The following is a 16,569-nucleotide window of genomic DNA, read 5'->3' as shown; positions in this document are numbered from 1 at the left end:
CTCTTGCCTCAGCCTCCCAAGTAGCTGGGATACAGGTTCCTGCCACAATACCCAGCTATTCTTTGGTTGTAGTGGTCATTGTTGTTTGGCAAGCCTGGGCTGGATTCAAACCTGCCAGCTCCAGTGTATGTGGCTGGCGCTCTGGCCACTGAGCTACAGGCGCTGAGCCCACTCAGAAAGTATTTTTAATAATGGTGATTTGCATACAAAGCTGAGTATCTTTCTAAAATATCAACTTAAGGCAAATAATGAAGGGAATAATCAAAGAAGTCCCACTGATTATTTAATACGCAAGGTTACTAACTGTAAAAGGGACTAACATACTGGACGTGCCTTAAATGACTGGCCATTAATTCTTACATACATCATTTAGTACCTCCAAGAACACTCTCAGGATTTTATTTTCCTATTTCATAATAGAGCAAAATGAGATTCAGAGAGCTGAAGAATTTGGCCAAAAGTCAGACAACCAGAAAATGTGTGGACAACACAAAGCTTATGCTCTTTTCCCTAGACTAAAATTCTGTCCAAGAAGTTGATAGGTCATAGCCTTCAAGAGGAAGAAATACATCAACAATGCTTCAATGCTTACAAAATCCAGAGCCAGAGTGGCTCAGAAGGTGATCTCAAACTATAGAAATATCAACCTACTATCAGTTCAAGAGATTTAAAGACCCTCAGAGATGCAGAACATCTCCAACATGTGTGTATAGGCATTAAACAGCCCTCCACATTGTGTAAAAAGGAAAACTGAATATCCAAATTAAGGAAAACAGTTAAATAAATAATTGTCCATAAAATTTTATTTATGAAGAATCTTTAATGACCCAGCAAATTGTTTCTGAGAATATTTGTCCATAAAAACAAACACTTATAGTAAACATGTTTGGATGACTACTGCCCAGTTCACGTTTTGGAAGTCATCCCTTCTTCCACTGCAGTGGTGAGTCTAAGTGCCACTACTGCTACTGCAACCCTTTCTCCAGACCACAGAAGACTGAACATAAGGGAGCACCTGACCCAGACTGAACCAGATACTCCATTATTGGCATTAAGCTTCCGCCTGGTTCTAGAGAAGTGGAGTTTGGCTAAAGTCAATACCATGGTAATCAAAAGTTAAGCACAAGTTTTTTATTTAGCAGGCCCAGGCCAGGTCTGAACCTGCCAACCCCAGTGCACAGGGCCCGTGCTCTAACTATTGAGCTACAAGCAGAAATTTTTTTAGAGAGCAGAAACTAAAACCTTGTAGAAGAAACCAGCCTCTGCACTGAGGACAGAACAGCCAAGCAAAAAGAATTAGAGATAAAATACCATGGGTCTTCAGAAACGAAGGTAAAAGCCTGGGGCTTTCCACATCCCACAGGTTCATCCTGGCTTCCTGTACAAGAAAGCAACTGATCTCTCTTTTCTCATATTTATTTGAAAAGGTTTCTGCTCTTAACAATCAAATTAATCCTTGATAGACACAAAATTACATAAAGAAAAAAAGCAAATATCATTAGCAACTGCCTCTTAGTAGTATTAAGAGTGATGTTTTCTAGTGTTTATAATTTTTTTTCTTACCAAGTTTTTTTTTTTTTTTTGAGACAGAGCCTCAAGCTATCCCCCTAGATAGAGTGTTGTGGCATCACAGCTCACAGCAACCTCCAACTCCTGGGCTCAAGCGAGTCTCCTGCCTCTGCCTCTCAAGTAGCTGGGACCACAGGCGCCCGCCACAACGCCCGGCTATTTTTTGGTTGCAGCCATCATTGTTGTTTTGGCAGGTCAGGGCTGGCTTCGAACCTGCCACCTTAGGTGTATGTGGCTGGTGCCTTAGCCACTTGAGCCACAGGTGCCGAGCCTCTTACCAAGTTTTTAACAACGAGCATGTTGAGCATGTTATTCCTTACTCAGGAAAAAAAAGAAACTTGAATAAATGTGGTAATTCTGGATGGATGCAGACAATTAAGGCTTTACTATATAATCAGGTAATTCCAAAGTCATAAGTGACAAAGTATATAAAACTCAGTGACTTTCGAATCTTGTTCCAGAGGACATTTGGATTATGGAGCAATTCTCCCACCTCAGGGGAAAAGAAGCTAAACATACCCCCTATAGTTGACGCTGTTTTTAGTATCTTCCCAGTTCAAACCACCTTCTTAAGGTCTCCACTTAGGACAGGGCTTTCAACAGAAATTTTGCAAGGTAAACCACTACTCTCTCTTCCTCTCAGGTCTTTAACTAATTACCTCAGAGTGTGAACCTGCCCCAAACCAGGTCTGAGTACCTGCTTCCTCTGGTGTTTGGAAACGGAGTAAATACACTCTCTTCACCGATGGGTGAAAAACCAGCAACTTTCCCACTACAAAGATCAGAGAAGTAAGGGAAACCAATCTGCAGGAAGCATAAACAAACACAACCCACCCCCCAAAAGAGCAAAAAATTAGAGGTTTCCTTCATTCTGGGCTTATTTTCTTAAGTCCCACTAGGTTTATGCCTTAAATAGCTCGAAACATCTTGGTGTCCTTACAGCAAGTTGTTCTTTTCTGCTTGAGCTTGTTTAAAATTTGCTTCTGTTGACTCAGTGCCTATACTCAGCAGCTAGGGTGCCAGCCACATATACCAGAGCTGGTAGGTTTGAACCCAGCCCAGGCCTGCCAAACAACGACAACTACAACCAGAAAAGAGCTGGGCAGCGTGGCAATTGCCTGTAGTTCCAACTACTTGGGAGGCTGATGCAAGAGAATCACTTATTTTTTTATTTTATTTTATTTTTTGCAGTTTTGGCTGGGGTGGGTTTGAATCCAGCCCGGGCCTACCAAACAACAATGACAACTACAACCAAAAAATAGCCAGCGTTGTGGCAGACGCCTGTATTCCCAGCTACTTGGGAGGCTGAGGCAAGAGAATTGCTTAAGCCCAAGAGTTGGAGGTTGCTATGAGCTGTAACACCACAGCGCTCTATCCAGGGCAACAGCTTGAGGCTCCGTCTCAAATTAATTAATTAATTAATTAATTAAATTAAATAAAGTACTCATTCTTCTCAATAAAATCCTAGCCAACAGATTACAGCTTATTATCAAAAAATTCATACATCATGATCAAGTAGGTTTCATCCCAGGGATGCAAGGCTGGTTTAATATATGCAAGTCTATAAATGTTTTCACCTTATCAACAGAAGTAAAACCAAAGACTGTATGATTCTCTCAATAGACACAGAAAAAGCATTTGATAAAATCCAGCATCCTTTTCTAATTAGAACACTGAGGAGTATAGGCACAGGTGGCATATTTCTTAAACTGATTGAAGATATCTATGACAAACCCACAGCTATTTTACTGAATGGAATAAAACTGAAAGCTTTTCCTCTTAGACCTGGAACCAGACAAGGTTGTCCTCTGTCACCATTACTATTCAACATAGTGCTGGAAGTTCTAGCCAATACAATTAGACAAGACAAGGAAATAAAGGGCATCCCAATTGGAGCAGAAAAGGTCAAACTCTACCTCTTTGCTGACGATATGATCTTAAACTTAGAGAACCCTAAAGACTCAACCACAAGACTCTTGGAAGTCATTACAAAATACAGTAATGTTTCAGGATATAAAATCAATGTCCACAAGTCAGCTGCTTTTGTATATGCTAACAACAGCCAAGATGAGAGGTTAATTAAAGACACAATTCCCTTCACCATAGCCCCAAAGAAAATGAAATACTTAGGAATATACCTAACAAAAGAAGTGAAAGACCTCTATAAAAAAAATTATGAAACCTTAAGAAAGGAAATAGCAAGGACTTTAACAAATGGAAGAACATACCATGCTCATGGCTGGGAAGAATCTACATTGTTAAAATGTCTATACTTCCGAGAGCAATTTACTGATTCAACAGCATCCCTATTAAAATACCAACAAGACTTGGTATATTTTCAAGACTTGGAAAAAATGATTCTGCATTTTGTATGGAACCAGAAAAACTCTGTATAGCTAAGGCAGTCCTTACTAATAAAAAACAAAGCCGGGGGTATCACCATACCAGATTTTAGGCTGTACTACAAGGCCATGGTGGTCAAGACAGCATGGTACTGGCACAAAAATAGAGACATAGACATTTGGAATCAAACAGAAAACCAGGAAATGAAACCAGCAACTTTCAGCCACCTAATCTTTGATAAACCTAACAAGAATGTCCAGTGGGGGAAAGACTCCCTATTCAATAAATGGTGCTGGGAGAATTGGATATCCACCTGTAAAAAACTGAAACAGGACCTGCACCTCTCTCCACACACAAAAACTGATTCAAGATGGATAACAGACTTAAATTTAAGGCATGAAATGATAAAAATCCTCAAAGAAACAATAGGAAAAACACCAGTAAATATGGGTCTGAGGAAAGACTTTGTGAAGAAGACTGCCATGGGAATAGCAACAACCACATCAATAAACAAATAGGATTCAATTAAACTGAAAAAGTTTCTGTACAGCCAAGGAGACAACAGCCAAAGCAAATAGACAATCTACACAATGGGAAAGGATATTTGCATATTTTGAATCAGACAAAAACTTAATAACTAGGATCTATACAGAACTTCAATTAATCCACAAGAAAAAACTCAACAGTCATACATCAATGGGCCATACATCAATGGGGAAGAGAGATGAATAGAACCTTCTCTAAAGAAGATAAACGGCTATGAAATATATGAAAAAATGCTCATCATCCCTAATTATTAGAGAAATGCAAATTAAAACCACCCTGAGATATCATCTAACCCCAGCAAGAATGGCCTATATCACAAAATCTCAAAACTGGAGATGCTGGCACGGATGTGGAGAGAAAAGAACACTTTTACACTGCTGGTGGGACTGCAAACTAATACAATCTTTTTGGAAGAAGTATGGAGAAACCTCAAAGAACTCAACCTAGACCTCCCATTTGATCCTGTAATCCCATTACTGGGCATCTATCCAGAAGGGAAAAAAACCTTTTATTATAAAGATACTTGTACTAGGCTGTTTATAGCAGCCCAATTTACAATTGCTAAAATGTGGAAACAGCCTAAATGCCCTTCAACTCAGGAATAGATTGGCAAGCTATGGTATATGTATACCATGGAATATTATTCAGCCATTTAAAAAATGGAGATTTTGCAGTACTTGTACTAACCTGAATGGAGGTGGAACACATTATCCTTAGTGAAGCATCACAGGAATAGAAAAGTATGAATCCTATGTATTCAACTTTGATATGAGGACAATTAATGACAATTAATGACATGGTGGGGCATGGGGGATGGGGAGAGCAGACAGAGAAGGAGGGAGGGGATGAGGGTAAGGACAAGGGAAAAAATAGTGACTAATTCTCACATAAATTGGATTCAATTTTGACTAAAGTACATTACTTAAACATTAATTTTTACTTCAACTTAATATGTTTTTTAGGATACAGGATACTGCATCCTCATTTAAAGTCAGTTATGTTTGTAATTTCAGCAGAATGATTTTGAAGTATTTCTTCTCTTTCTATTATCTATAAGATTTGGCACAGTCTGTTTTTTGAAATTATCTTTTATTTTTATTTATAAATATTAGTTGTTTATTTTTTGAGACCTTGGGAAAAAAGATAATAAGAAGTTAACTGATGACTCTATACTGAACCTCAGAGTCAAAGCATTCTATAATAGGCTCGGCACCTATAGCTCAACCAGCTAAGGCGCCAGCCACGTACACCTAAGGTGGTGGGTTCGAATCCCCAGCCCGGACCTGCCAAACAACAATGACGGCTGCAACCAAAAAATAGCCGGGTGTGGTGGCGGGCGCCTGTGGTCCCAGCTACTTGGGAGGCTGAGGCAGGAGACTCGCTTGAGCCCAGGAGTTGAAGGTTGCTGTGAGCTGTAATGCCACGGCACTCTACCCAGGGGGACAGCTTGAGGCTCTGTCTCAAAAAAAAAAAAAAAAAAAGCATTCTATAATAGACAAACTCTTATTTGACAATGTGAATGTTACTTTCTTTGCATTACTATTATTATTGCTTAATACTTGGTTGCAGCAATCGTCTTGATTTCTTTTATGAATGTATTTATCTTCATTCATTATGAGGTTTTTATTTCTAGTCCTTATCTTAAACATTGTTATTGTTAAATTTTAAGCCTTTTTGATTTTGTGAAGGCAAAAAGTGGAAACCTAGTAAACACATGTATATGTAAAAATAAAAAATAAATAAAATAAAGTACTCATTCTAGTACCCTACTTTCATTTTACAAGTGAGAAAACTAAGGCCCAACTTTACCAAGCTAAAGTCAGAGAGCTGGTACAGTGACTCATGCCTGTAATCCCACACTCTGGGAGGCCAAGGCAGGTGGACTACTTGAGCTCAGGAATTTGAGACCAACTTGAGCAAGAGCAAGTCCCCCATCTCTACAAAAACAGAAACACTAGGCCATGCACAGCGGCTCATACCTGTAATCCCAGCACTCTGGGAGGTAGAGGAGTGGATTGCTTGACATCAGGGGTTGGAGACTAGCCTAAGCAATAGTAGACCCCATCTTGCTAAAATTGGGGGAAAAAAAGAACTAGCCAGGCATGGTGGCTAGTGCCTATAGTCCCAGCTACTCTGGAGGCTAAGGCAGGAGAATTTGCTTGAATTAGGAGTTTGAGGTTGCTGTGAGCTATGAAGTTGCTGTGAGCACTTTATCCAGGGTGACAGAGTGACAGGTGAAAAAAAAAAAAGAAAAGACAAAAGTTAGTGTTTCTCTCTACTAAAAAAGGAAATTTCTAGAAAATTAATACTCCCCCAAAACAGACTCAAATAGGTCTTAATGTGTCCCAAATGCTTTCCTAACATTAACTTATCAAATCTTTACAATGCCAGGATGAAAAGGAAGAATGTGAAGCTCAGACAAGCTAAGTTACTTGGCCAAAAAGTCACATGGATTTAAACCTAGGCAGCCCAGCTAGAGTTTGGGTTCTTGACCACTATTCTATGTCTTTTTAGCAGTGATTTAAGCTCAAGTAAGTGGCACTGTTTATGCATTTGTTAGAAATCTATAAACGCATATTTTGGGTCATTGCAGAACAGCTTCTTAAATCTCTCTCAAATCTAAGATTCAGTGATTGCCTTTCTTAAAACACAGGTGGGTTCCAACGATACAGCCCCAAGTTACACCTATTCTTTAAACAATCTTCCTCTTGAGCCCCTTTGGTTATGTAGGGCTGAGGCTACTCATTTCTCAACACAATTCTACACTCACCTTCTTTTCCCATTCCAGCCACCCCTTCTCTGAATTTTCACCACAGACATGGCTGTAGTACAAAAGTAAAATATATTTCTCAACTATGTTTTTATATTAACTATTAATTTGTATTCCTTTTTTTCTTAATTTTAAAAGGGACAAGGTATATATTCTACATTTTCCCTCAGGAAAATAAAGCAAAATTCTTTTGTATCTCATTTGATATGCTTATCTTTCTTTAATCATTTATTAGAGAATCTTCCCCACCATCATCCTACATTTTCTTTTCTTTCTTTTTTTTTTGAGACAGAGTCTCAAGCTGTCACCCTGGGTAGAGTGCCATGGCATCATAGCTCACAGCAACCTCCAACTCTTGGGCTCAGGTGATCCTCAGTTTTTCTATTTTTTAGTAAAGATAGGGTCTTACTTTTTGCTCAGGCTGGTCTGGAACTCATGAGCTCAAGCAGTTCACTGGCCTCAGCCTCCCAGAGTGCTAGGATTATAGGTGTGAGCCACTGCACCTGGCCCCTCATCCTACATTTTCTAAAATAAATGATTCTTAAACTAGGGACAATGGAATAGAAGATACATAGATAAACTCAGACAAACCATGGAACCATATATATAATTCTGTCTTAGTGAACCTTTTCCAAGTGGAGAGTTCATGGTGTTCATCGTATTTTTTTTAAAGGATTCAAGAAGTAGAAAAAGGTAAGAAATAATGATCTAAAGAGAATTCTGTGAAACATGCTCTTCTTAGTAAAGTGCCACAAGAATGGAAAAGCAAATATCCAATGTACTCAATACTGATATGAAGCCAGTAGACAACCTAATGCATACCCACAAAAGAGAAAAACTCACTTCAATTCAAGTTGGAGGGAGGGGGCACAAGGGGAGAAAGGAGAGGAAAGGAGGGGATTGGTGTAGCCCCACTTAATAGGCACAACGTAAAGGTATACCTTTTGGGTGTGGAACACAACTACAAGATGGATTATACCCAATAAATGCAAATATTGTAACCTAGTTGTTTTTACCCTCACATTAACCTGAAATTTAAAAAAAGAAGAAAATTCTGTATACAGTAGCATATACTATGGGAAATGAAATTCAAAATAAGTTCCTTAATGATTCACACTTCTGTACCACAACTCTGTTAAGTAATCTGTTTATTTGGTCAAAAAATATAGGGCTGGACAAGGTGGCTCACGCCTGTAATCCTAGCACTTGAGACCAAAGCAGGTGGATCATCCCAGCTCAGGAGTTTGAAACCAGCCTGAAAAAGAGCCAGACCCCATCTCTAAAAATAGCCAGGTGTTGTGGCAGGTGCCTATAGTCCCAGGTACTTGGGAGGCTGAGACCAGAGGATCACTTGAGCCCAGGAGTTTGAGGTTGCTGTGAGTTACAATGCTATGGCATTCTACTGGGGCAAGAAAGTAAGACTGTCTCGAAAAATATACTTATATATATATCTACACTCATGCTGCCTAGCATGGTGGCTCACATTTGTAATCCTAGCACTGTGAAAGGCTGAGGCAGGTGGATCACCTAAGCTCAGGGGTTCAAGACCAGCCTGAGCAAAAGTGCCACCATCTCTACTAAAAATAGAAAAACTAGCCACATTGTGGTTGGGGGCAGATGCCCGTAGTCCCAGGCTGAGGCAAGAGGATAACTTGAACCAAAGAGTTTGAGGTTGCTGTGAGCTATGATCCATAGCACTGTATCCAAGGTGTGCTATAGAGAATATCCCAAACAATTAGAATTCAAATAGATCTCCTTTATCTATTTAAAAATGCAATCAGGGCTCGACTCCTGTAGCTCAAGCGGCTAAGGTGCCAGCCACATACACCAGAGCTGGCAAGTTCGAATCCATTCCCCTGGGCCTACCAAAAACAACAATGACAACTACAACCAAAAAAAAAAAAAAATAGTTGGGCATTATGGCAGGCGCACGTAGTCCCAGCTACTTGGTAGGCTGAGGCAAGAGAATCGCTCAAGCCAAGGAGTTGGAGGTTGCTGTGAGCTGTGATGCCATTGCACTGTACCTAGGGCAATAGCTTGAGGCTCTGTCTCAATAACAATAATAAAAATTTAGAAATTAAAAATGCAATCCACTACAACAAGCCAATCCCAATCCTGTGTCTGCTGGTTAAATTGAATTTTGCTGTTCATAAATTTTGAGTTAACAAGTCAACATAAATGATAAGTGGCTTTATAAATATCTTCTTCAAAGTCTTTGGGACCAATAAAGAATTTATTCACGTATTCACTCATTCTTTCAACAAGTATTTACTGAATGTCAGTAGGTGCCAGGCACTGAATTTTGCCCTACCTATTATTTTGATTAATTCTTGGTTCTCCTCTAAATTGTTACATCAATTACAAATACAGGTTAGAGTATATTACTATATTTTTATGCCCAGCAATTACCATGCCATAATCTTACTGGAAACTTAATGTTTATTGAACTAGGTTGTGATAAAACACCAAGACAGGTAAAATACAAAAGCAGTAACTTCACCTTAAGAAAAGCCTTGATTTATTAAATAATAAACAAAACAAAACAGGATCAGGCTCTGTAGCCCAGGTTGGAGTGCAGTGACCTTATCATAGCTCACTGCAGTCCTGAATCCCAGGATCAAGCAATCGTCCTTTCTCCTCCTCCCAAGTAGCAGGAATTACAGGCAGGTCCATGCTACCACATCAAGCTAATTTTTTGTAGAGATGGGGTCTTGCTATGTTGCCCTGGCTGATCCAAACTCCTGGGCTCAAGTGATTCTCCCATCAAAGTGCAGGGATGGGCAACCCCTGGACAATTTTCTTAATCAGGCCATTACAGTGAGAATGACATTAAAATCTGTCAACACCAAAAAACAAAACAAAAAACGTTTAAACATACATCCTTCTGATAACGTTTTTCTTGGACATATACAGACAAGCAATCTTTCATGCTACAAAAAAGACCCTAAGCAATGTCAAAAATGGCTAAGATTCAAAAGCCTTTCAATATGGTACCATAAAGATGGAAAACTTGACAGAATCACAAGCAAATGATTTCTCCTCTATCTTTGACAGCTTTCAGGCCAACTGTTCCAGGAGCAACAACAAAAAATAACAAAGAACAAAAGAAGAAAAGGAGAAAATGCATGCTGAGATGAGCATTTCGACTCATCTCAAGCTGAGTGGAATGCTCTGAGTTACTGCAAATGACCAAAACAATCTATGGACCTAAAAAGTTGGTTGTGCAAGTTTGGCTATTATAATTCACCATATGTTAGGAACATTGTTTCCTCTTGAAAAAGTACCAAACATCCTGACTGCAGCCTTTTCCCGGTGCAGCAGATCCTTTTATTTATTTCTATGACTTTGAGGTTAAAAAAAAGAAAGAAAAGACAATATCAAGTATTTAGGAGGGGTCTAGAGAGAACTCTTCACCCCTAACCGCAGCCCATGATCGTCCCACGGGAATTGCCTAAGGACCGCAGCCCGGCCGACTGGCGTACGGGAGGCCAGCCACGCCCGGATGCGCGGCCGACGGGATCCTGGCTCTCCAGCCTGCCCGCGGGCCACTCGCTCGGCCGGAGCCGCCCAGGTGCAGGGGCGGAGCGTGAAGACAGGGTGCGGCTGGGCCTCACCTCCACGGCCTGGCCCAGCTCCAGGTCGAAGCCCACCACACACACGCAGTGCAGCCAGGCCGAAAAGCCGTCCCAGCGCAGCAGGCCCCGGCCGCGGCTATCGTCCTCTTCATCGTCCTCCGGCACGGCTCCCGGCGCCACAAGGGCCGGCGCCTCGCGCACTTCTGAAGCCGCCACCGCCTCGTCCAACAGCCTTCGAGAGCCGGGCCCCAAGCCCACTGGGCCCCGCAGAGCCATCCGCCGCCCCCTTGCTGTTCGCGCCGCCTCTACCGCGGACCGCGCCGCAGAGCGCCCTCGGCTCCACGCATGCGCAGCCGCCCCTGCGGCAGCCGCTGGGGACCCGCGGATCTGGGCGGGGGCGCTAGTCACGTGACTCTGGGAGCTGGACTCTGCACTGGGTTCTCCTCGGCGGCGACGCGAACGTGTACACGTCACGCTGCCACTTGTCTGAGATTGTGAAGCCGAAACTGGCATCCTTGTCTTAAAGCTCTTCAGGACTCAAATGGTTGTTTGTGTATCGTTGTCACCCTTGTTTGCAGTCAACGACCAGAGAATAAATTATACTTGGAATGGTAGCGTTTCAGTTATTATTGTAAGGTGTTAAGTTACTAAAGCATAATGATAACGGTGTGTAATATTTATTGAATACTTTATGCCAGTTGATGAGGCAAGTTCAAGATATTTACAATTATTACCTTATCGAAGCCTCACATAATCGCAAGCAGGTAGACCTTCTTTTTACAGATAAGGAAATTGAGTTTCTGAGAGGTTACACAACTAGCCTAACAAGTACGACAGCTCCAGTGCCAGCTTACTGTTCACACATGTGGTCTGCTGATTCAGAGATCTGTGCCTTCACTCAGCTCTTCCCTCTCCACCAAGGGCCCACCCACTTTTCTTGTTGTGCCTATCTGACTCACTCAACACTCACACATCTCAAGACCTTTCTAGAACCTCAGGTTGGCCTCAGCAGCAACCTGTGGATCAGGCTCTCTGAGCACTAGGGCAAAGGCCTGATCCCAGGCAACTTTGTATTCTGGGAAATCAGCATTGTTCCAGGCAACCAGGAGGCATTTGTTCTGTTGAATTGTTATCGCTTATTGGTCCAGCATGATACTCCTGAGTAGGAGTTATTCAGCACCTACTATGCTGAGTATAAACAGCATAGTGAAGTAAATAGGAAACAGACAATAATACCCTGATTGAAAAAATGGGTAAAATACATTTGGTAATACCTCACAATAAACACAGCACAACTCAGGCACTGTGGTGTGTGCTATAGTCCCAGATACTTGAGAGGCTGAGACAGGTTGAGGGAGGAGGATCCCTTGGGCCCAGGAATTCGAGGCTGCAGTATGCTATAATTCACCTGTGAATAGCCTCTGCACTCCAGCTGGGGCAACATAGCAAGACCTGGTTTATCATAAAACTATTAAAATAAAACAACACAGCATAGTGTTCATACTTTTACACTCTTTACACTCATTACAATATCTAATCCTCCCAACTAATCCAAAAGATAGATTAGTTGTTATTTCCATTTTACAGATAAGGAAACTGAAGCACCGTGAGATGAAGATGAAGATGACACAGCTAGCAGATGTCAGAACAAAGATTTTTTTTTTTTTTTTTGGAGATAGTCTCACTTTGTCGCCCTCAGTAGAACGCCATGGCATCACAGCAACTTCAAACTCTTGGGTTTAAACAATTCTCTTGCCTCCTCCCAAGTAGCTGAGACTACAGGCACCCACCACAACGCCCAGATATTTTTTTTGTTGCAGTTGTTTAGCTGGCCTGGGCCAGGTTTGAACCCACCACCCTTAGTGTATGTAGCTGGCTCTGTTACCACTGTGCTATAGGCACCAAGCCCAGAACAAAGATTTAAACATAGGTCTTTCTAACTCAGCCTGAGTGCTTGAGCATTTTGTGCCACTGTCCAGGCAAATCCACTCCATCTGACAAACACTGCCTTCTCCAAATTAAAATTGTTGTTTAGAGTAAGTGTTAATATTCCTATTTCCAAGGAGATGGCCATGCATCCTCAAATAGTAGTAGTGGTATTTGCTAGAGATGAATGTAGGGACCACATTTTTAAGTTAGAGGTCAAGTCTTTGGACAAAGCAACCTCCCATCCCACTCCAGAAAACCACTGTAGTTATGAAACAAAAACTATATTCTGCATTCAAGAAAGTCTCTAAATCCACTATTGGGAATAAACAGTAGCCATTTGTATTAGAAAGTAACACTGAATTGGAAGCCAAAATTACAGCACCAACTCCACCCATCATCATGATATTGGTAGGCATGCTGCTCCAAGACCCAGTTTCTGCATTGGTAAGAGGAAATGATCATTACTAACTCATCTCTCTGACTGTTGAGAGGATCTCACCCAGTGGTTCTCAACCTTCCTAATGCTACAACCCTTTAATGTACAGTTCCTCATGTTGTGATGACACCCAACCATAAAATTATTTTCGTTGTTACTTCATAACTGTAATTTTGCTACTGTTATGAATCATAATGTAAATATCTGATATGCAGGATGTGTTTTCTTTTCTTTTCTTTTTTTTGGTAGAGACAGAGTCTTACTTTATCGCTCTTGGTAGAGTGCCAAGGCATCACACAGATCACAGCAACCTCCAACTCCTGGGCTTAGGCTCTTGCCTCAGCCTCCCAAGTAGCTGGGACTACAGGCCTGGCTATTTTTTGTTGCAGTTTAGGCGAGGTTGGGTTTGAACCTGCCACCATCGGTATATGGGGCCTGCACCCAAGCCACTGAGCCACAGGCGCCACCCTGCAGGGTATATTTTCACTGGCCACGACCCACAGGTTGAGAACCACTGAATTCTAACCTATTCTAATGCACACATTTAACTCAATGCTACTTTATTATTAATGATTAATGAGATCTAGGCAGTACCTGTTGCTCAGTGGGTAGGGCGCCTGCCATGTACAGCAAGGCTGGCCTATTCAAACCAGCCCCAGTCAGCTAAACAATGATAGCTGAAACAACAACAACACCAAATAGCCAGGCATTGTGGCAGGTGCCTGTAGTCCCAGCTACTTGGGAAGCTAAAAAAAAAAAAAAAAAAAAAAATTTAATGAGATCTAAACACCAGTTGTTCCACAGGGGTCATTCTTTTTTTAATTAAAAAAAATTTTTTTTGAGTCAAAATCTCACTTTGTCAGCTCTTAGTACAGTTCCATGGCATCATAGCTTATAGCAACCTCAAATCTCTGGATTCAAGTGATCCTCTTGCCTCAGTCTCCCAAGTAAGTGGGACTACAGGCACCTGTCACAATGCTTGGCTAATTTTGGAGACAAGGTCTCTCTCTTTCTCAGGCTCATCTCAAACCCCTGACCTCAGGCAATCCATCTGCCCTGGCCTCCCAGAGTGCTAGGATTACAGATATGAGCCACTGCACCCGGCCCAGGACTAGTTCTTTGACATGGACACAAATAGCTATTCTCTGAAGTGCTGCTTTATAATATTGGGTTATGGATAATCTTGTCAAAATATAATACCTTGAAAATAAGACATTAAGCGGGCCAGAAGTTTCAGAAAGAAAGCACACCAACACTCTAGAGAATTTTAAAAGTGAAGAAAAAAAGTATTCAATCTGTTTTAGGGGGAAAAAAACACACTTAAACCTTTGCATACAAAGTAAATAACCACCAGGACAATAAAGTAGCTATGGCTTTTTTTCCTCTCTACCCTCTCTACCATTGTGACATTCTGTCACAGAATCTATGTTAAGTTTGTTTTGTCGATTCTTGTTTGGAAGCTGAGAAAAAAAATACACCTTCTTCCTTCTTAGGGTTTGTCATCAGAACCTTTGCAGCTGAAAGGATTTTGAATTGGGTCATCTCTTACTAATGAATGTTCTTTTTTTTTTTTTTTTGAGACAGTCTCACTCTGTCATCCTGGGTAGAATGCCATGGCCTCATACCTCACAGCAACCCCAAGCTCCTGGGCCTGAGCAATCCTTTTGTCTCAGCCTCTGGAGCAGCTGGGACTATAGGTGCCTGCCATAATGCCTGGCTAGTTTTTTCTATTTTTAGTAGCGACAGGGTCTTCCTCTTGCTCTGGTGGTCTCAATCGCCTGAGCTCAAGCAAATCACCTTCCTCTGCATCCCAGAGTGCTAGGATTACAAGTGTGAGCCAGCATACCCAGCCTGAGCCACCATACCCAGCCAACCTCTGATGTTTAGTCAGCCAACCTCTTTTCCTAAACTTATATTAATGTTAAGTCACTACCTTTCAGAGCTATTTTCTAGATGTTCAAAGGTGCTAGAAAAATTTTTCCTTTTATGTAGACAAAATCAGCTACTCTAATGTACACCTATTAGTCTAAGTTGTCTTCCTGAGATTACATAGAAGAGTCCAATTCTACAGGATAGCCCTATGAATGTTTGAAAATAGTTGTCCCCACTGCCATATCTTCTAATTTCCAGGGTAAACCACCCCAGATCCTCCAAATATTCCTCAAAGGATGCAGTTGCTAGGCCATTCATTATCCTGTTGCCCAAGTTGGGCATACTCCAACTTATCAACATGACTCTTAAAATGCAGGGGGAAACAGCATCTTCCAGGTGTGATCTGACCATTGCACAGTATACCCTGGGGCTATTACCTTCCTTGTCCCAGCCAACAGCCTTAATGCCAGTTCAGATCACATATACTTGTTTTGGCAGCCAGGTCACATAACTGGCTTGTGTGGCATGTACTGTCAACCAAGCCCTAGATCTTTTTTCATATGCGGAGCACTTAAGTCAGAGTAGGCTGCTATAGCCAAGAGCATGACTGGATTCATGGCTCTGCTGCTCTTCTAATGTTACCAAGAATGCTGAAAACAAGAATAAAAACATTTCAAACTTCCCTACTCACCCCTACCCAAACTCTTGACATTTCAGCAATTTTCATAGTAAAAAAGAAAGAAAGATGAAGGAAGGAAAATAGGAAGTAGGGAAGAAGGGAGGGAAAAAAAAAGAAAAGAATATTAGACAATGGTGTGAATTGCAATGTTAGGTCTCTGGGCTTAGTTTTACCAAAAACTCCTGCAGGGAATCCAAATGCCCTAAATAACCACCCTGATGGGCAACCAGGGAACTTTCCACTTGCCCTTAAAGTTAATGCAGTCAAGGCTGCACTGCTGGGACATAACTACACTGTGGTAACAAAAAACAAGCAAACAAACAAACAAAACCCAAAAAAAAAACAAAACAAAAACAGAGAAATAAGCAGAGGCCCAAGGACCAATATGTAATCAATAGGGAACTGAATATTTTTTGGGGGGAGACAGAGTTGCAAACTGTCTGGCTTAAGCAATTCTCTGGCCTCAGCTTCTCAAGTAGCTGAGACTATGGGCACCCACCACAACGCCTGGCTATTTTGTTATTGTTGTTGTAGCAGTTGTCATTGTTGTTTTAGCTGCCCCAGGGCCAGGTTTGAACCTGCCAGCTTTGGTGTATGTGGCCTACCCACTGAGCTACAGGCGCCACCCTAGAGAACTGAATTTACTGTCATACATCTTTGAAAGACAATATGCCCAAATGTGGATTTTTTTTTTCTTTCAAATGTGGATTTTTTTTAAGACTAAATTTTTTAAGTGAAGCAGTGGGAATGGAGAAGAAACAAAGGAATCTGCAATTGGTTGTTTACAATTAGTTGTAAATACCACTGCACTGGGACTAGACTCAAATGCAAATTTTTTTTTTTTTTTTGA

General features: G+C 41.3%; 1 protein-coding gene across 2 annotated transcripts in view; it reads right to left on the bottom strand.

Annotated features, from left to right (window-relative positions):
* DENND6A (DENN domain containing 6A) overlaps window positions 1-11,143 on the bottom strand; it is an 81,663-nt gene extending 70,520 nt beyond the window's left edge. Inside the window, exon 1 of one of the 2 annotated variants that reach the window (XM_012802488.2) lies at window positions 10,843-11,143. In XM_012802488.2, coding sequence (XP_012657942.1) covers window positions 10,843-11,079 — 237 coding nt within the window. In that variant the 5' untranslated portion in view covers window positions 11,080-11,143. The remainder of the gene's footprint in view (window positions 1-10,842) is intronic. The other variant, XM_023510713.1, reaches the window with a different exon arrangement.
* Window positions 11,144-16,569: the final 5,426 nt, after the last annotated feature.

Source organism: Otolemur garnettii, unplaced genomic scaffold, assembly GCF_000181295.1.
Source record: "Otolemur garnettii isolate 467f Iridium unplaced genomic scaffold, OtoGar3 scaffold00015, whole genome shotgun sequence".
Taxonomy (NCBI): domain Eukaryota; kingdom Metazoa; phylum Chordata; class Mammalia; order Primates; family Galagidae; genus Otolemur; species Otolemur garnettii.
Note: the sequence above shows the minus strand (reverse complement) of the source record. Positions and strands in the feature narration are given on the sequence as shown.